This window comes from Carica papaya, chromosome 2 (genome assembly GCF_054855325.1).
Source record: "Carica papaya isolate Zhongbai chromosome 2, ASM5485532v1, whole genome shotgun sequence".
NCBI classification, from domain to species: Eukaryota; Viridiplantae; Streptophyta; class Magnoliopsida; order Brassicales; family Caricaceae; genus Carica; species Carica papaya.
The window spans coordinates 13,989,248-14,010,309 of NC_142310.1; the positions used below are offsets into that span (position 1 = coordinate 13,989,248).

At 34.0% G+C, this 21,062-nt stretch overlaps 1 protein-coding gene across 5 annotated transcripts; it reads right to left on the minus strand.

Annotated features, from left to right (window-relative positions):
* Nucleotides 1–7,492: 7,492 nt before the first annotated feature.
* LOC110817320 (Maf-like protein) lies at nucleotides 7,493–19,824 on the minus strand. Of its 5 annotated transcripts, XR_002540179.2 has the most exons (11): nucleotides 19,666–19,824; nucleotides 19,357–19,428; nucleotides 19,199–19,273; nucleotides 18,823–18,906; nucleotides 18,061–18,141; nucleotides 13,628–13,697; nucleotides 13,458–13,549; nucleotides 11,101–11,146; nucleotides 8,596–8,637; nucleotides 8,430–8,510; nucleotides 7,493–7,716 (listed from the first exon to the last, which is right to left on the minus strand). XR_002540179.2 is itself a non-coding variant. In XM_022045807.2 (10 exons), exons 1-10 carry the CDS (start codon nucleotides 19,789–19,791, stop codon nucleotides 7,645–7,647), a joined length of 795 nt encoding a protein of 264 aa, XP_021901499.1. In that variant the 5' UTR covers nucleotides 19,792–19,823; the 3' UTR covers nucleotides 7,493–7,644. The 5 variants fall into 5 exon arrangements, 4 of the variants coding, with proteins under 4 accessions (XP_021901499.1, XP_088069506.1, XP_088069505.1 ...); XM_022045807.2 differs by lacking the exon at nucleotides 11,101–11,146 and having other exon boundaries at nucleotides 19,666–19,823; XM_088213380.1 differs by lacking the exon at nucleotides 11,101–11,146 and having other exon boundaries at nucleotides 19,357–19,441; nucleotides 19,666–19,808.
* Between the last annotated feature and the right edge of the window lie 1,238 nt (nucleotides 19,825–21,062).

The window sequence follows — 21,062 nt, forward strand, 5'->3', positions numbered from 1 at the left end:
CATATACTACACTGCAAGCCCCCAAATCACATCTTATCTGAGAACTGACACATGTAGCTCCACAAGCCCCAGCCTTGCTCCCCGGAGCCCTGTAATCAAAGTCTCCAACACACCCTCACACCACACCACTACTCTTGATGTCAGAACAAGCCATATGACTAAAAATTAGGATCCTCCTCCACCTACTACCAACAAAGCTATTGTCGAAGAAGAAAAGCCAGAACGAGCCCAAAGAGGTCCCGAGTCTGATGGGGGCAACCCATCCACCAACCAATAGAAACAAACCTTTATGAACATCTCATTTTTTAAGATGATTTGGAAAAATAACGATATGAGAAAATCTGCAAGCCACCCATTATCCCAAGTAAATCCATCCATGACCCCACTCTCGACACTCTCAACAATAAGATTGGTATTTTGAAATTGATATACGCCATTGGTTGGGCCAACCTATTCGCTATAGATGTATCCACTTACGTGGAACTAGCTCAAGAGTATTACACTCACATTCTAGTTTTACCAACCCATCAAGTTCAAGCTTCACACCCCTAATCGCATCTCCTACCATTTCCAGGGCAAGCATTTTCATCTCTCCATTGCTCAATTTAATGATGCCCAAGGATTTTTTAAATGGGAAGTAAAACACCCATACTGTGATTTCTCTAAAGATGATCTAGCCACTTTTATGATAGACTTTGTGTAAATCACTCAAACACATACGACCCTAGCAAATCCAAGGATTATTACCCGTGTGACCCTTATATGAGATATATTCATTGATTTTTGGCTTACTCTTTCTCTAGTCGCAAGACGCACTAAACATTATTTCTAAAACAGAACTATACTTTCTATGGTGCATGTTGCAGCAACATTGAGTGAACCGAGGGTATTGGTTCATGTCACAGTTTGTCAATGTTATCTCCTCTAGACGGTTGTTAATCCTGGGCTCAATCATCAGTAGAATTACCATTTTTATTACCCAGTTTGACGTTGATGAGACAGACTTGCATGTTGTCTGCCCTCAGACACCCTTGGATCTTTCAGCTTTCAATGACATAGGTCTCCTCAAACTCAAAGACAGTGTACACTACATTGCCCCACCTGGGACTCTAGTGCCGCATGAAAAAAGAATTTACAGCAAACAATGCGAGTGTAAAACACAAGCCACCCCAGCTCCTCACCTAGTGGCAATTAGTGTCGCACTGAGGAGGTAAGTAATCTGGTTGACCGATTGATGCGGATGAATCTGGCAACTTGAAGTAGGTTCTTCTAGTTCATAAGGCTATTGACAAGTTAAATCCTATATACATGCCTAGGATTGTTTGGCAGCAAAGAATCGACTAACGAACGTTTCTTGATTGGTTTAGAAATAAGAAAGGATTAGTTGTTGGAATGTTTCCAATAACTACAACTAGTTTGCTATAATTTAAATAAATAAAATAAATCCTTGCATCTATGATTAATTACATTACTAGAGCTAGTTATTTTATCAATTAGGAATTTGTCTTATAATTGCTTTAGTTTCTAACTTGCAGCCAAGAGTTTGTTTAATATTATTCTGCTCATTGTTTATTTTATATTTTGTTTATTGGATTTTATAAAACCCCTCTTGTTTACTTTTTATTCGTTGGTCAAATAAGAAAATTGGTTTCCTATTCCCTGCATATTCGACCCTACTTACCACTACTACCATCTTGTTTTATTGATTAAATAGAAATTTATTTTTGGTGGATTCAACACCTATCAATCCAAAAGATATTGCAATCTCCTTTTTCCTTGAATTTGAGATATATTGATAATTCACCTTTTTCTTGAATAATTATTCTTAGGAAATTCTTATAGTGGCTACTTAACCTCTCAAAATTCATGAGGGTGCAATCATTTATATAGAAACCCTTTTTTCCTTGACTCTATTATTCCTTCAAATTAGTCTCTAAAAGTAGGGTTTCAAAACACTCTAAGCATTCTTTCCCATTTAAATATAATGCAATCGAGTTTTCCTCACTATAGTACTGAAACATGATACCTTGTATTTTTTTTGTGGATAGTGTCAAGCTATTGTTGCACACAATCTTTGTTGAAGCATGGGCCTTCCGTGAATTGTGCTAGAGGGATCAAAACCTCGACACACCATAAACATGATGTGACTCTAGCTGTAGGTGGGTCTTAAGACTTCAAATGAGATCTAATATAGATCCAACTTTCTATTCACTAATGGGATCCGAGCAATCAGTGGGGCCAGACCAATTCCCTAAATGCATTTATGGATATATGAATATCTTTTGAATTTTTTATTTCTCATTACAGTATGGAATTTCTTACGACAACTAATACTTATAGCTTTTGAGCCTTCTTTTCATCTTTTTCATTTCATTTGCATCCGAAAGTGTAAAGCTTGTAACTTGAACTAAAATATAAAAAACGAAGCATAGTAATAATAAGTGAAGTAGAAATACATGAAAGTATAGACTAGATTATATAACTAAAATGCTCGGTCATCCATCAGTAAAAAGAAACATATGATTTATTTTCAATGACGGTAACACCTAAATATAAATTTTCTTGGCCAAAGCTTCTAATGAGATTTTAGGATGAGGCTATTGTTTCCCACTACAAAGTCATGCTTTATGATGTGTTTGTTATGCCATGCCTTTTTGTGTTGCTTCCCTATTTTGGCTTTCTCATCAACTTTGTCCCAAGCTTTTTAAGAAACCACGTTATAGATTGTAACCTGAACCTTTGTGTTTGAACGTGATATCAAACTCTATTATTTTGGATTTATGGCCATTTAAATTCTATCAGTATTTTACTTTAAAATTTATTTTTATTTTATTTTTATCCTTATTAATTATTTTAAATTTTTCTTAAATTATTGTTAAGTTCAATTTTAAGAAAATAAGAAAAAGGGAAGAAAAAAATGAAAAAGAGGCAAAAATCCCCAGAAAACCAACAGGAGAGGGCCTGCAGGCACTCTACATAGCCACACCGTGAGGGCTCATGTGTTAGCCACTATGCGGCATATTGCGCATGTCTGCCACTATGTGCACAGACATCTGTTAGGATTATTATGGTTGGTACGACCGTAGTCATAGATTGTACCATAGTTTGGCCAACCGGAAGTGGGATTGAGCAAATTGTCGTATCTGTATCTGATCTGGTCATTCCACTTATATAGTTGAAAATCTGTATCTGCCCTCAGAGATAGAAGTTTGTAATGATTTTGCGAAACATGACACGAAAAATCTGTGCATTTCATGATTTGTTTAATTTTCTCTATTATTTAGCATGATATATATTTGATATTCCGTGCTAACGTACCATTTTCATATTCAAATAAATGGTTTTCATAATGGTGAGTTAGGTAGACGAGGAAGCTAAACGGTAAGATAAAATAATAAACTTTTAAAATCTTACAATGTTAATTTAATACTGTTTTTCTTACTGAGCATAAGGAACTCACTCTTTCCATGCCCTCCCCTTCCCCCCTCCCCCACCCCTCCCCCCGGATGAGGAAGAAAATGAGGAACCGCAAGCAGACCTATCCTTGAAAGTCTATGAGGATCTTGTATATCCACAAGTTTGAGTGCATGACTATTCTTGCACTCTTATGAATTCCAGTAGCATAGTGAAAGAAGAGGTCCTTATGTTTTGTATTTTGTAGCCACTTCTGGCATCAATTTAAGTATGTATTTAGAACATTATATATATTCGTAAGGGATTTGTTAAGGTTTGATTCTGCTGCATAATTTTTATCATGCAACCATTATTCTGAAGTTGTATCTGACACCTATTTGCCTTAATTAACACTTGGGATGTCGTAGTCTTTCATTCTTCTATTTTAAAAAATTTTAGAGAGAGAAAGAGGGAAGTCTAGAAAGAGAAATAAGAAGAAGGAAGTAGGAATTCTTATGAGGCTTTTTCCTTCTCCACCCTAAAGACAAATCTAGTTACAGTTACTGTAAGGAATTCTTTTGGTATTTTCTCTTACATTTCTAAGTGCATTTTCTAAAAAGAATAATTTAAATGTTGAATGATTTTTAAATTTTCTATGATGATTGACGTGTTTGTTTAGATACGAGATACAAAATTATTGAGTATGATGATTTTGATGCATAAATCGTTTGGTGATTGACTACTTATTTGAAGATGAATTAGGAAAACGGTGAGTATGACGCATAAAACATGATTATTGAAAAATGCATGCGGGTTTGACCCTTTGTTTTACCTTGGTAATGGTGAAGAGGGTTATTCTACTAGGTCTTGGCTTAAAAGGATGACCAGAAGGTCAAATCTGGGTGAATGGGCCTTGGGCTGGATATGTATTTAGATCCCAACCGGATCCTAAGCATGAGATATTATTATGATTGAACATCGAATATGAAAGAGAAAATAATGAAAATCTGTTTAACTGTTATTTCTAAGGGGTTTCTATCTCTCCCTACTCTGAATATGAAATGTTAGTGAACCGCTTTCTATAAATGATCGGTGTTCCCTCTAATAAAAGTGGATGCGTGATATGATATATAGGGACACAATGGCGACATATAGTCGTGGTCATAGATTATGCCCAACATGAAAATGGAACTGGCCCAATATAGAAATAGAACTGATTGGTTATTCACAGTGGTGGTTGGGGATCCCTCTGCCCTCAGTAGATATATGTTGGAATAGCTTCACGAGAAGCTCAGTAAAAGACTTAATAAGACACAAACATGATTAGAATAGTTGTTTGACACTTTATAATGATTTTGTATGATGGTTCTTCTATTTTATCCTGATCTTGTTGTGTTTTGAGTTGATTCAACTAGTTTCTATTACAATTCTTATTTATGATTGACTCTATAATTTATCTGTCTTTATGTTGATGATATCATATGCTTTTCTAAATAAAATAATGATCTCTTCTAAGTATTTAAATTGAGTTAGCCTTGGGAGACTTCTAAGATAAGATATTTAATTGAGGAATGACATTTTATTCTAAAAATTAATCACCTTTATAAACCTTAGCTATGTAGTTTAAATACTATTGCTCTTTGAGTTTATTGAACTCACCCTAATCCATGCCCACATTCAGATGATGGAAGTGATGATTCTCTCGTTGAGTTGCCCCTTGAAACTTGTTTGCATCCCTTCTTAGATCGTTAGGATGATTATGAGTGCTTTATTTTGTCCGCACTCTGAGGACACCTATTTTTAATCATTACAGGGACTCTTACTTTTATATATTCATATTTTGGTAGCCAACCTTTAACCTCAAGTATAAAATGAACTTTTGATTTTGTTGAAAGGAATTTCTATTTTTCACTGTATATTTATTTTATTTGCACTCATATCTATTTTTTTTATCAAGCTCCCTTTTACCCCACCAGGTATTTGGGATGTTACATAGATAATCCCACACTTTCTTCGAGTCCAAGGTACTTGCAATGAATTAGGAAACTTTGAGAAGACTTTAAAAAAGTTTATAAGAATAAAAAAACTCAATTATCTTTCTATTCCTTGTAACACTCTCCATTAGGTGAAGCTTTATGATCACCTTTATGATCACCATGTTTTTCTTCTTTGAGATATCTTGCACTACCATCTTCAGTTTTAGGTAGCTCTTCCATTGTCTCTTCATTAACGTGGTAGCCTGTTGTACCTCTTTCGATAAATTCATGGTTCTAATGCTTTTAAACACCACCTTTTTCTCATGGACTCTAATATGAGATTTTTATCAGTAGCAAAGAATGGTCAACAAGGAATAATTGACATCTCTTAGTCTTCTTCTACGTCAAAAACTACAAAGTCAACAAGAAAAACAAACTTACTTGCCTTAACAGAGATGCCAACAATTCCCCAAAAATAGGTAATGGATCTTAATACCAATTAGAAGCATATAGTTTTTTGCCAGAATTTTTCCAACCTTCAACTTCTTGAACAATAAGAGGGGCATGTTATTAATGGTTGTAAATAAATCACACAATGCCTTCTCAAACATGAAGTCTCCAATATCGCATGGGATGTTAAAGCTTCCACGATCTTTCAACTTTTAAGGCATCTTCCTACAAAGCATTGAAACTATATTCTTTTGTTAGTAGAATAGTCTCGTAGATCATATTTCCTCTTATTAAACATCTGTTCCTTTAAAGATTTCTTGTTATTGGATATTTGCTCTACTGCTTTAAGAAAAGGGCATGTTTATATGAAGCCTTGTAAATCTCCCAAAATTTAGTGAATTGATCATCTAGCTTCTTTTTCTTATATATGAGGAAACAATAAGGAGGAATGATAGCGGTGTGGTGGATCTAGGCTTCACAACTGTTTTTATTTTCTCTTAGGTTCCTTCTTCTTGCAGTTTGGGATGTTCAAGTGTCTTCCTACTAGTCAAGATAATGTCTCGCAAAGCTCCTTCTAATTTTTCTCAGTATCTTTTTGGTATTCTTAGATGATTGTCTCTTTAAGGGTAATTCATGTCCTCCACTGATGACTTTTTTCAGTTATGCATGAATTATATAGCAATAAAGGGTAAGTTTACCCCATGTGTTTGCACGAAAAAAGTTCCAATCATCTAAGGAGTTAAATGATAATGAATTAGTGCATTTGGTTGCCCATTGTTGACCCTATAGTGGAAGATTTTTTTTATTTACAAGTGGATCATCCTCTTCACTTATATACGATGTACTGATCTTTATCATTGAATTCTTGTTTGAAAAAGCTTATTTAGTTTTCATGGCTAATATCTTACTTGTCATTGCTGAGACTTGTGTTAAAAGAGTGGTTATAAGATCTACATTTGGCCATTGGTAGTTAGTCAGCACCATCTCTTCCAAAAGAGGTTATTGAAAAGAAGAGAATTTACAATGTATCTTAAATAAAAATTAAAAAACTATTAAAGATATTTCACAAAGTTATGGCATTGTTAAAAATTTTAAGATATATTCACCAATAATTCTTCAACAACAACACCAAAAACCTAATGTGACATACATTCCACTCACAAGTATACTAGTCATTCAAATAATAAAGTAGAAAGTGAAGTATCATTTCCAAGAGGAATCATGTCTTTGGTGGATCTATGCTAAACATAGCAATGCCTGCAACTTCCATGTTTTATATTTATTTAGAAAATACATTATAGGCGTGAATTTAATTATCTAACTACTTTTAAAGCAAAATTTTATTGTAAAAGCATAATCAGATTACAATGAAGTAAACCAATCATTCATGTTGTTTGGGGTATTGATTTAACTTGATATTCTCATTATTATTTAGTTAATCACAATGATTAATTCCTCTGTACAATGATCATTTAGTTAGGGAATTATGGGTTTTCTCGTCTTGATAAATTTTATCTTTACAAAAAAAATAAATAAATTGAACTCTTGCATCTACTTCTGGCCTCCTATTATGCAACAATTAGGATCCATTGCATTGCCATCCATCTTTGCCGTATCTTATGGTCAACCGCAACTGCTTTCATTGTCATTTGGAAGTGCATTAATGCGACTGATTCAAACAAAGAAGATAATAATACTTTAAGCAACAGACATAATGCAACATGTTATCTAGATTGATTCACCAACTTCAAATAAGTTGATTTTATTCCAGTAGATAAAACAGGCTAAAGTCAACTGAATAATCCAAAATTAATCAGAGGAAAATCTAGAGGGACTCCTTTATAAGTTTCTGAACGAGAGCTTTAGGTAGTCCCATCACACTGTCCGTTGTTCCTAACTGTAATAGAAAGAGCACATTTCAATATAATATTCTATACGTAACTTCAAACAAAATAAATACAATTTGTTTTTATCAATTTCAATACTTATGGTTTAAGCATTAGTATGAGAATATAATATTGCTAGTTTAAATAAACAGATCTGTTATGTTTTAAAATTTTTACGCGTGAATGGTGTCTACTAGACTCTGTATAACTTAAAAAACTAAAATTTAAAAAGATTTCAAAATAAAACTAAATAAAAATTACTAAAATACAGAAAAAAAAATTTAAAACTATAGATTTAGAAAAGTTTTGAGTAAAATTTCAATCAATTATCTAAAAAAGAAGAATTAGGTGTTCTTGTTTTTAATTTTGGATAGTCTGATTTGAGTTGTCCACATATCAAGTTACTAATAGTAACGGTTAAACACAAATACTGAAATTTTTAAAAATGAATAATGTGTTGAATCTAAATTTTTCTAAGCCACATAATATTGAACTATGCTTTTTCATAGCATCAATTGACAACTCATGCAAAAAAAAAAGCTTTTAACAAGTTGAAAAGAATGTGCATCAGAATCCAGCCATCTCCAAGTTGCTAGCTACTAGACAAGCCATGAAGATAGATACACTTAACAAAACTGCGGCTTTGCCTCAACTATGTCAAAATCATATTCTAATATTATTTTATTAAACTATTAATATCGGCAAACCAGATTAGTTAGCTTACCACTTGTTTGATGTAAGGCAAGATCAAAGGATGTTCAATTATTAGGGCCCCAGCAACTTTAAGCACCAGTCCCTCCTTAATCTGGAAATGGAAACAAATAATAATTACATGTTAGTGCCATTCCTTGTAGAAGACAACTAACTACTACAGTCTAAATAACTTTTACCAGCTTCTCAATGACTTCGTCTGGTATTTCGTGGAAATAAATCTGCAAGGTATCATTATATTGATATTTATTTCCAGATAGCATCAACTCTAAATTTTCACGGGAATTCAAATTGGCAAGCATCAAACCATAATGCAATTATTGACAATTGCAGAAATAGAACATGCACTATTCCAGTATGTCTCCACAAAATCAGTGTTTCATCAGCATCTATCTCCTTAAAATCAATGTTTCATAAGCATCAATCTCCTTGAGGGTGTGTTAGCTTCATGGAACACTAAGACTCTTTTTGATATCTTATGGTAATTTCTCTTTCCTGTGTTTGGTTCAATTTATAAAGGTTATGTGCAAGTGAAGCTCAAATTTCATGAATGTAATATTGACAAAAATAAGGTATTAATGTTTCAAAATATGATCTCCAGTAATGCTGGTAAACTTAGATTACCACAGTAACTGAAATGTTATAATCTCTGTTCTTAAAATGCTTGTTAACAGCAAATTAAACAGTACACACGCCACATTCCCAAACAATCCAATCTCTGCCCAAGAATGGGCCATGTTAACTTTAACCTGAACCGGGGTCATGCTCCCAAACTAACCAAACATAAGATTGTATTAATAAAAATGTTACACAATATTTTGTGGGGACTAAATATGTTAATGCTGGAATAATGGGACTGTTGCACGAGAAATAACATGGCTAATCAATCTAATTATCCATGGTAGTTAGGGATGACAATGGGACGGGTTCAAGGCAGATAAAAGCATACTTGAACTCAGCCCAAGCTGTGATCCAGAAAACCCAATTCGGGATGGGTTTAATTTTTTACTATTATTTCAAACCATAGTGGGTTTATGGATTATCCAACCCGTAATACCTATATATTATATTTTATAAATGTACTTTTCTTTTTTATTAAATCAAAAAATATATAAAAAATCATCAAAAAAACACACACATATATAAAGGAAACCCAACAGTACATGCCATATGCAACATGTCAGGACCCACCTTTAACATGTGAGTTCCAGGAACTTTAACTTTGGCAAATAAATTAATTTGTGATACTTGGTAAAATTTGAGAAATAAAGGCAATTTTGAAGAAAAGTAAAATTATGGGAGGAATTTAGAAATACAGAAATAGAAAGGGAAGAAAAGAAATTTAGAGAAAGAAGAGGGGAAGATTCTGGAAATAAAGAAACAGATGGGAGAGAGAAGAAAATTAGAGAAAGAAGGGGAGATCCGGAAGAGAGAGGAAAGAATAGATCAGGAGAGAGAGATGAATTTATGTATATTAAGTTATTTAGCTTATCTAAGAAATAGTATCTGTAAGTTTATTGATAGTATAAATTTACTATTTCTTCTTTAGTTAGGATCTTATTTATTTATTCTCTATTAAGGACATTCCAGTTGATTAGCTTATTTTCTTATTTAATAGAATTTTTAAGTAGACTTATGATATCTATTTTGATCGTAATCTAGTATCTATAAATAGGTTACCTTAACTTATTTATTAGGAGATTATTTATATAATTATTATGAAATTATTGATTTGTTTATTGAACCCTATGTTGTGGGATACCGATGCAAAAGATTTCTTTGGTTGGAACTAGTTCAGGAAAACAACATGGATCCAGAAGAGCCTCAATGTAGGGGCTTACCGGTTCCGACCATCTTTTGGCTCTTGCCGACAAACACCATTTAGAGGGGGAGTTATGTTATGCCCCAAGTTCACAAAAGAAAAGGAGAAAGCAAAAGCAAGCAACAGCAAAAAAAGAAAAAATCGACTCTTCTTCTCATGCAATTGACTCTATTTTGGTTTAGGTTTCTAGTTTAAGCTTTAATAGGAAAAAGCCTAATTAGACTGAGAGTTTGGAATAAGGTAAAATAGGAATTTTTTCACATGAAACTAGAAATAACAGTATCAGCTGAGAGTTTGAAATTAGGAAATCAGTGTTTTTGTGGAATAAAAATATAGGATATTTGATCAATAAAAGTTAGCCAACAGGAAGTCAAGAAAAAAGGGGTTTTTAGAGCACCTGACCCTAGGAGATCAAAGAGTCCTTCAACAGCCCCAGCTATACTCTATCAAGGCCAAACTTCAAGCAAGAAAGCTTTAGAAAAAGGTCAGACTTTTGACTCATTCTCCCTGCTCTATGTTAGGTCCCTTCTAATGGCGTCTGGGATTTGGGAGCTACACAGGTTTATGTAAACTGTTCTTCACCTGGCAGTAATTTTAGCTTTTACCACCTTGTTTACAAATTATTAGAAAGAATCCTATGAATTCTATTGAATAAATAGATACTTATAGGAGATACTGCTCTCTCTCTCCTAATTCCTAGGAAATAAAGCCCGATTACCCTAGCGACACATCACTAAATATATGGAGACAAAGCCCCATTAGGCCAGCACACCTGCAGCAACACATTATTGTTAAGCTTATTTTTTAAAAATAAATTAGTGTTCAGCTTATTAAGAAGAGCAATCCATGCAAACAACTTTACCTTCGAAGGAGCTTGGGCCTTCAAAAATTCTTTGGCAAAAGGAATGCTATAACAAACATAGTTGTCAGTTATATAGACAAAAAGGATTTGCCACTATATATTCAAAGGGGTCTCCTATCCAAATCCAAAGTATCAGGCTGTCTTTCATAGTGAACATGCTCCAACAAGCTTAATAGAGCTAGCATATTAGAAATTTCCCAATCAGATTTTTTTGAGATAAAAGTGAGTAATAAGATTGATATGATGCCAAAGGGGCGTCACACATATACAAGGTATAGAAAGGAAATCACATATCTATAAAAATATCTACAATAGATTCAAAATCTTCTAAGCTATCAAGGTTGTGACTTAATACAATAGAACCAAAAAAGTATAACCACCTATCCTTGATGGTGCCAAAATCAGTTTCTTTACCCTCAAAAATCCTACTGCTTCTTTCTTTCCAGATAATCCATAAAATTGTTAGAGGTATTAATATGTGACATTTGTTACTGGACCTGAGCCCTTCCCAAGCCAGCATTTCACCTTTAACAGACCCTATAATAACCCAAGAAATGCCCAGCAGGTTGTAAACCATAGTCCAGAGATCATAGGTGACACCAGAGTAAAAGGTGGCTGCAAGATTCTAGGTTCTGTCTGCATAAAGAACACCAGTGGCCAAAGCATGAGGTACTCTAGCGTAAGTATACGCCCCTTAGCAGCTTCCCAGGCAAAATATGATATTCAGGTTCGAACAAGAGAATGCCAGAAAATTTTATGGGTGAAACCAGAACAGGAAACAGGGCTGTCAACCAAAGATCTGTAGAATGATTTAACAAAGAACACACTGTTTTTGCAAAGGTTCCAGCTTGATCTGTCATCCACACTGCTAAGTCTGATGCCAGCCAGTAACTGGAGCAAATTTTCATATTCTACCAACCTCCAATCATGCAAGTTTCTGTTGACAACCACTTCCCAAGATGAGGGGGTGCCTACCCCATAAGCATTCTCAATGAGCATGGACTTGTCTCTCACAATAGTAAAAATGAGGGGAAAATGACTTTGAAAATTCTCTGATCCGCACCAAACGTCCTGCCAGAAACGAGTCTTGTCACATTTACCAACCACCCATTTGGAGCAATTAAGGACAGACTGACAGGTTTGCATTATGCTCTTCCACAGACTCAGTCCAAATAAATTATTATCCACAGTAGTCTGATCACATACAAATCATTACCAAATCATTTGCAAACAATAATTTTGTTCCAGAGGCTATTGTTGTCATTCCAAAATCTCCAGATCCATTTCCCATGGAGGGCTTTGTCATCCCAATCAGATAGATTTCTTAAAAACGAAAGTTCCAGGCAACAAGACCATTTGTACAGCTGGCGAAAAGCAAAATAGGGGGATTATGACTCGAAGAGAGATTGTAAAAACCAGGAAATTAGATGCCAATGAATAATTGCAAATCCAAGTGTCCTCAACAAAGTACAGTTCTAAAACCATCTCCCACTTAAAGACGGGTTAGAGGAAGGTACAATGGGTGGGACTTGGAAGATAGCCTTCCATGAGATGTGGTTTTGCCCTGCTAGAACATCTCATCTATTCTTAGAAACTAAATTGATACTGGTGATCATCCGGTGCCACAAGGAGCTTGGTTCCTACGAAAAATGTCAACACCATTTTGCCAATATAAATGAATTTTTCGATACAAGATTCCTATGCCTAAGCCACCATAAATTTTGAACCTCCAACATACAACCCAAGTCACTAAGTGATCCTTATGTTTATCCACAGCCCCAACCCACAAGAACTTCCTCATACACCCTCTAGTCATTCAACCACCCCAACTGCAACTCTTTATAAAGACAGATTACAAAGTGGTATACTAGACAGACACGCCTGAGCTAGAGGGACTCTACCCCCAAGAGACAATAAGTCCCTCTTCCAACATGCCAACCCTTAGTCACTTTATTAACTACTCCATCCCAAAAAGATCTACATAGAATCATGACCTGACACAAACAAATCAAAGAATATTCATTTTTTTCCATTTTCTGAGTCCGATATTGTTCCACCTTTCAAGACAATATCAAAATATTTCTTCTCTATTACTAGATATCTCCTGGGAGGAGATATTAAAATTGCAAGAAGAGAGAAAAATCAGAGGCAAGAAGTGCTAGGCACAAACACAAAACAACAGTAGTGAGAGAAATTAATTGCAATTGGAAGGTCAACTGAAATAATGATTGTTAACATTCTAACCTTAAAGATTGGATCTCTAAGCATGATACTTCTCCAAGTAAATCTAATCTGAACTAGATACCACTATATAGTTAAAGTTTGTCATAACATAGATCCAAAAGTTTAGATAATACCTGTACTCTGTCCCATTGTCCTTTCCTTATTCCTGTTTTAAGATTCGTTATCATCACAGAACTCACTGTTGCAGCATTCCTCCCAGAATAGCCTATATACCACGTTATTGCCACAGAACCTTAAAAGAGTAAGTTAGCAAGGATTTAAAGTGAAAAAGACTTGAGCAAACCTTTTATAAATTCTCGCGCTTCTTCCTCACAGGAAGGTTTCTCCCTGATAACACCTTCATAGACCACCACCTCCAGATCATTTGATAACAACAGTAAGAAATAACAAAAAACCTCATTTTCTCATAAAGAAGAACATCAGTCACATCACCGAAAGGCCATTTGTGTTCTGAGAATAAGAAGTATATATTTTCTATCTTTATTTCTTTTTCTTTTCTATCTTATGGATTCCATTTCTCAAGTCCTATTATCCGTTCATTTTCTTTCTAATAAGTTGCTACAATTTCTTGAAAAGTCAAGTACCTATAAATAAAATAGACACTATCAGCTTTTTCTAATAAGTTGAAAATGTCCAGCACCACTTCAGATGATAAGATATTATTTTTTTTGAAATAAAAAGTATAATAAGTATCATTAAATACAAGCACGAAGGAGCTGCAAACCCATGTACAAAATTATTTACATGTTAATAAGGTACCAATAAGTTCTCTTAAATCCTCCATGGAGTACAAAGGTTGACCTATAACCAAAAAACCTAAGGCCAGGAACCACCTCTCTCTAAGTTTATTAGTACCCTCCTCTACCCCATCAAATGTTCTCCTATTTCTTTCTTTCCAGACTACCCAGAAAATTGCAAAGATAATGAGCCCCAAATGTTTTTCCCAATCAAAAGTACCCTTCCAAGCCCAAATCTCATCCCTTATGGTACTAGTCATAACCTAATTGAATCCTAAAATCCCATAAGTCATAGACCACAGCTATATTCAATAGAGCACCAAAGTAGAATATGGTCACAAAGTCTCATCTGCCCTCTTACATAAGCAACACCAGTTTACCATGATCTTTCCCCTTCTCATTAGCTTATCAATGGTCAAATTAATGAAAAAAGAATTGTATTTCTTTTATTAATAATGGGAAACCTCACATGCCTATGTTTAGTTAGTGCGCATACATCATAGTGCAACTCTCCATTATTTGGGTTTTTAAACCAAAGGAAATATAACATTTAAAAAAGAGAAAGACCTCACAGTGCAAATCTTCATTATTGGGGTTTTTAAACCAACGGAAATATAACATTTAAAAAAGAGAAAGATAGATGTCCAAGTCGTTTGTGATGGAGCCAAATTTTATTGGTGGTGTTGGTAGAGATGGAAAGAGAAAAATGGTCCGAGTACATCCAAGAAGTACAATTCGTTCCTAGCTTTAAGATGTCGAATTATCACCAGAGCTCTGGTTCTGAAAGTCGAAATGAGAAGAAAAAAATGTTATCTTGCAATTCAGGCCTTGTGATAACTTAATCACTGATACTAAATTGTGCATAATCTCAGAACATGAAGCATATTTTCAAGTATTAGATTGGGACTCATCTTGGTGGTACCCGTTCATCCACTTGTGATTAAAGAACCATTAACAATGACAATTTTTCCACTACTTAGACACTGTACATATGTACTAAATTACTGAGATAATTTGGTCATATGATCAATAGCCCTTGAGTCTATGATTTATTTGTATTCAAATGATCTATCTGAGGCATTTTTTTCAGAGAGAAAACTTACCAAAATGTGCTAAAAGACCAATATCTGTGGATTTTTCCAGGACTTCAAATCGAGTCCTTGGGCTACTACGAGATATTTTTGTAACTTCAATCTTTGCTGAAAGTAGTGGATTTACCATGGAGTTTCCAACATTTATCTTTGTTGTACCTAAGTTTCTTATAGAAGGTACACCATACGTTATTTCTACTCTTGCCCCTTGGTTTGGTGCTAGCATTTAGATGCTGCTCCTTCACTGACCAGACATAATTTTGGGCTACTTGCAAGCATAGCCAAGTTCTCTTTAGAGTGGGTTTCCAACATTACCTTCCTCCTCCTTTCCTGCTACAATGACTGAGATTAATTCATTTAGTGGCAGAGCTACATTATTAATCAGTATTTGAACTTTCACATGGTCAAACTCCACGTTGAGGCCTGCCAAAAACTCAAAGACTAACTTTCTTGACAAAAGCCTCTACAGCCACAACTTTACATTAATTGCATACAAAGACAACAGCAGTAATCTAACTCTTGTCATCAGGTCTTCAAAAAATTGGTGTCTCTATAATTTTTATACTTCTTTGTTCTATAGAAGTAGTCTTAACTTTCAAATCATACATCTAAGTTACATTATGGACCTTGGGATATGTCTGTTTCACTGCCTCCAAATTTATTTGGCATTAGGAAGGAACATACAACTGTCACAAATCTCCAAGATCATAGAATTCCAAAGTTAGACCATGACCATGGAGTCTTCTTCCTCCCATGACCAAACCTAAGATCTCCTTGTTGTGGCCCAGTTCCTAAAGGTAATTGATCTTCCTTTTACCTCTTAGGATTATACGGATTAGTTTGGACCACTTGAGATAATTGTTTCCATTCAGGCGATAGGCAGTCTAAATATGTTGTAACTCTCTAGTTGAGTTTTGCAAATTTACCATGTTGGGGTTTGCACTATTGGCTTGGGACACAACATTAGACATGGTCTAAAAATTAAAGTAATGTAGACTGGTTCGGTAGAAGCAACACCCTGCACAGATGGTACTGCTAGGCTGTGTTAAGCTGTGTGCGAGCTAGTATGGAGCAGTGCACAACTAGGAAGTAGGGAGCAATGGCATGCGGTTAGGAAGACAGTGATTGGAGTAGGGAGCAATAGTAGCAGCTGGGCCCTGATGGTGCGCCACTCTGGTGGTGCAAAGCCGTCCTGGGCGTGGGCAGTAGCTGGAGCAGGGAGCAGTGGCAACAGCTGAGTCCTGGTGGAGCGCATCTGTTCTGGGGCATGAGGATGGAGTTAAGCAGGTTAGTCTTGTGCGCGGTTATAGTAGGTCGAGGGACTGTGGTGTGCGACTTGAGGGGCCAGGGCAGTTGGATGGCGTGTGGCTGTGGGCCTTGCGGCTAGGTATTTTTTGGCTGTGAAGGCCAATTGTGAGTGGCTGTTGCGGTGGTGGCCGGTAATGAAGGCTGACCCTCTTAGGGTTTTTTCTTATTTCGAGAATGAAAGTCGATTAAGGTTTGTAAAGGAGTTATAATATTTTTCTAAAACTTTGATATCAAGTGGAAGAATAAAATAAATACTATTGAGAGAAAGTGTCCTATATATAAACAATTCTCAACATATAAAAGGAAACCCTTAAAATTAATTATACATGGGTATTTTAATTTTATACCCTTATATAACAAGTTACACATATATAATACTTTTAATACTAGGCAAAATGTGAGTCCTGATAAATAACAACAGAGGCAATAGAATGGTTATTACATGAGGAAAGCCTACAAGAACATGAATGAAAGAGATGAATTCCCAACCAAGTATCCTCCAGAATAAGAAATTTGGCCCACCTTTAAGCAAAGTAAAGGAGAAAAAGAAGGGTATACCTAAAAGATATATTTCCATTGGATTCGATGAATCATGTTTACCATCACTTTGGTACCCCAGCTATATTAATGAGGACCATATTTGCCTTTGATCAACCCTATGCCACAAAGTCAACGACTCAAGATTTTGAAAACACCATAATCATTTGTCCACGCTAGAGCGATATTTTGGGAGACTAAAATCCCAAGATCTACACCTGCATCTTCTTTTGTTTGCAACAAATATTTTGATGCACCAAATGATCCTCTGCCTCCCTACTAGCACCAGCAGAATGAAAATCCCTCATTATTTTCTCTATTTTGTTCGCCATTCCTAGGAAATCATAAAAAGAAGAAGGCAATAAAGGGAATACTTGACAAAAAAAATTGAAAGAGAATCGACCTACTCCCTTAAGAGAATAAAGCACATGTCTAATTGTCTAGCCTCATCTTGAGAATCATCTAATCCTAAAAGGTTCTCATTCCAGGAATTTCCCCCTAACAGAATCTCAAGATAATTGATCAGCCAATTTGAGATTACACATCCATTAATCTCCTCCAACCTTCTAAAGAACGTGATCATTAGCATTAATGCCCTCAACCCATATTCACTAAGTTGATTCAGAGGCCAGAAATAACCTCAAAAGCTTGGAGCAAGGAGATTGCATTAAGAAAATAGCTGTGGCCTTTAGAAGAAAATGGATAGAAATTGCAGATCTTAGACTTCCACCTAGCAATCCTCCCTCGGCCCCACATGTACCCACCTGAGTAAGGACATCATTGACTAGAGTAGATATGAAAGGAGAATGGATCACCTTGTCAATCCCTTGCTGCCCTTTAAACTAGGGTCAAGGTTTACCATTGATGATCACTGAAATTGCCATTGTAGAATGACAACCTAGTCTATTGTCCGCCATCTATCACCTAAAGCCTTTCAATAAAGGACCTTATTCACAAACTTCCAACTGATCTTTGAATGAAAGATACTGACCAAATATTTAAATAATAATAAGAAGAAAATATAGTGAAAGCATGATCTGTACTTGATCACAAGTAATCAGTAACTTTGGGTCAGCTTCCAGTACAGAGTCACCAATAGGGAGCCTTTGCATGATGGGTTCTACCTGAGAAGTTTTTACCAGCTAGAGTAAGAGTATGAGTCAAAAATGCACACAGCTGGACACAAAATGCAACACGACCACCACAAGCAACAATAGCATGTAAAAGATAATAATTCCATGTACAAAATGCTTTTTAACTAAAAAAATCATAGCATCAAGATCTACCAGTTTCTTAGTTACCTTTGGCCCAAAAATTGGGGTTACAACAAATTGTGGCTTTGAACAAAAATTAACCAAAAATAATGAATATATAATCTATACATAAGCATTAATCTGCTGCCACTTATTAACTTTGTTTTACTTAAATCATAATAAGCATAAAAATCATAATGAATAGACAGATTACTAACCAATTAAATGCTTAAACACTCATAGCAAAGAGATTATCATACCTTATTCTAATAGCAGACTGAAGACAATGATTTTACCTAAGATAAACTTCAATTATATTGATAATCTAGAGTAGTGGCAAACACTCATACAGTAAAGAACTGTTAAAGGACCTCAGTTCCCCACTGGTGAGCCACATCAACCTTGCAACCCAGGATGCTAGAAATGTAAAATATTAAAATTTCTACAAGATAACATATTCTCAGTCCATAGACAACCTTCGGTGATGCTCGACCGGTTACAATCAATTCCTAAGTATTGGAGAACCACTAATGATAAGAAAACAAGACATACAGTATCAGCTGCTATCAAAAATATTGCTTCTGAATCCAGTTCTTGGTTATTGACAGTTTGTAGTTTTGATACGATGGCATCAGCCTGGATCAGAATCAACCAAACCAAAAAAAAGAATAGGATGGTAAGGACACACAAAAAGAAACAAAATATAAAATGAAAATGGTAGAAAATACAATGTGAGGTACCTTTATTACTGGTGTTTTATTTTTCTAAATCTTGATTAATCTTTGAACCTTAGCCGATTTAATCAAAATAAAATGAGAAAAAACTAAAACAAAAAATTTGACTTCCTTTCCTCGTAGCTAACAAGAGAAAACTAGAATCTAAACTTAGAACATAACATATTAAGGAAATCAAGTCCTGAACTTAATACCTTTGCCTCAGCAAGGGCCATAACCAAGTCTTCAGGTTTTTCCTTCCGAATGCACTTCTCATCAATGTCAGCAATCTAAATAACCTTGCAAAATTAACTCTCCATAATTATATTACAACGAAATTACTAGTACTGTAACAACAATATATTAACTTTACCATCACTGTGAATTCATATCCCATATCAGCCAATATTTGCCGACGAGCTATGGAAGATGATCCCAATATTAGCTGCATAATAACACTATAAAATGGCTAAATTCCTCAAAAATATACTGACTCTGACCTATAATAACGTGTTCTTCTCTCAAGCGTAAGTATAGTATCAAAAAGTCAACACCAAATCTGCTCGCGATAGAGTTCGCCGGACAGATTTTGACGTTTGCAAGTTTCATCAAATTACAGCAATATACAAGTGAAAAATGGTCGGCTATACTTGGAGAAGAGAAAGATACGAAAACGGCATACCTTGAATGGACTAGCATTTGCTTCCATTCTTATTGCAAAATCAAAAATGAGTAGAAAGACAGAACAATTGGACAGGTTGAAAGGAATCGTTGTGCTAAACCCTGGTGCAGTGTTACGTGTCAACATAAATACATTCAACTTTGTTTTTTTAATTACAAAAAAGAATTTATAAAAAATAAATTTCTATATCCTTCAATTACAACTCCACTTTAACTTCATTTGTAATTATGTTATGGGAATCAGATATAATTCTAGAAGGAAAAAAAATGATTGTAAAAAGGACTATTATAAATGTTGTAATATATGAATAAAAATTATATTGAAATTAAAAAAATTTAATGAAAATATAAAAAAAACTACTACATTTAGATGTAATAAAACTATGCCAATGTTATTTGTTTAAACTAAATTAGTAAAATAGATACATATAAATCAATATACTTGACTTTCTATTTAAAGTGAATTAAAAAAAGCTAGATAAATACATATTAATATATTTTTTAGTAACAAAGTAAATAAATAATATTATATTAAAATTATCAATTTAAACTACCCAACTTAAGATTTGAACTCAAATTATCTCTATGAATGTGATTAGAAGTAACTACTTAACCATATAAATGAGGTTACCATATCTTCATTTTTCGTAAAGATCTATAGAATAAATAAAGTGTGAGTGAATAAATAAATTATAATATAAATTCTAAAGTTTGTTGTTGAGTAAGAATTAAATTCTATTTTAATATTTAAATAGATAAATGTTATATTTATTATCACAATAACTATATAGATAAGTAGTATATACATCAGCCCATTGGTATTACTTTTAAATTTAAAATTATTTAAAGCATTATTGGTAGTTAACTAAAAATTAAATTTTATTTTTATATTTAAAAGATTTAAATAGATAAACAATATATATTATTACATTAAATAGAAAATTTTTCAACAATTAAAGAATTGATACGTGACATTTTGTACTTTATTTTTATGTTAAAATAAATATTATAGTTAATTGGAATTAGTGGATCATTTAAGCAGTACAAAAATTGTCAGGTAATTGAGTCTGTTGTTTATTGGTTGAATTGTTTAAAAAATTCAAAATCTGAAAAATTGAATAAACAAATTAACAATAAAATTATCCAAATTGAAATTAAACAATATATTAAATATTGTGTAATATAAATACAAAGTATTCAACAAACACATGTCATATAAATAAATAAATCAATCAAAATGCATCATAAAAATCCATATAACCATAAAAGTATAATCAAATTTTAACCATATTAATTTATAATTATTACAATGAAAAGAAAAAGTATTGATGCATTAAAATTTTAATTAACAAAAATCATTCAAATCTAAAGAAAAATGTTGTTATATGCATTTATTAT

Bases quoted from the DNA above. Each gene is read 5' to 3' on its own strand.
- LOC110817320 (XM_022045807.2), bottom strand. From the start codon at position 19,791: ATGTTGACACGTAACACTGCACCAGGGTTTAGCACAACGATTCCTTTC. The intron at 18,142-18,822 runs GTATGTCTTGTT...AAAACTTCTCAG, and splicing joins TTTTGATAGCAGCTGATACT to GTAGAACCCATCATGCAAAG. The intron at 8,511-8,595 runs GTAAAAGTTATT...TTCCATTTCCAG, and splicing joins ACGAAGTCATTGAGAAGCTG to ATTAAGGAGGGACTGGTGCT.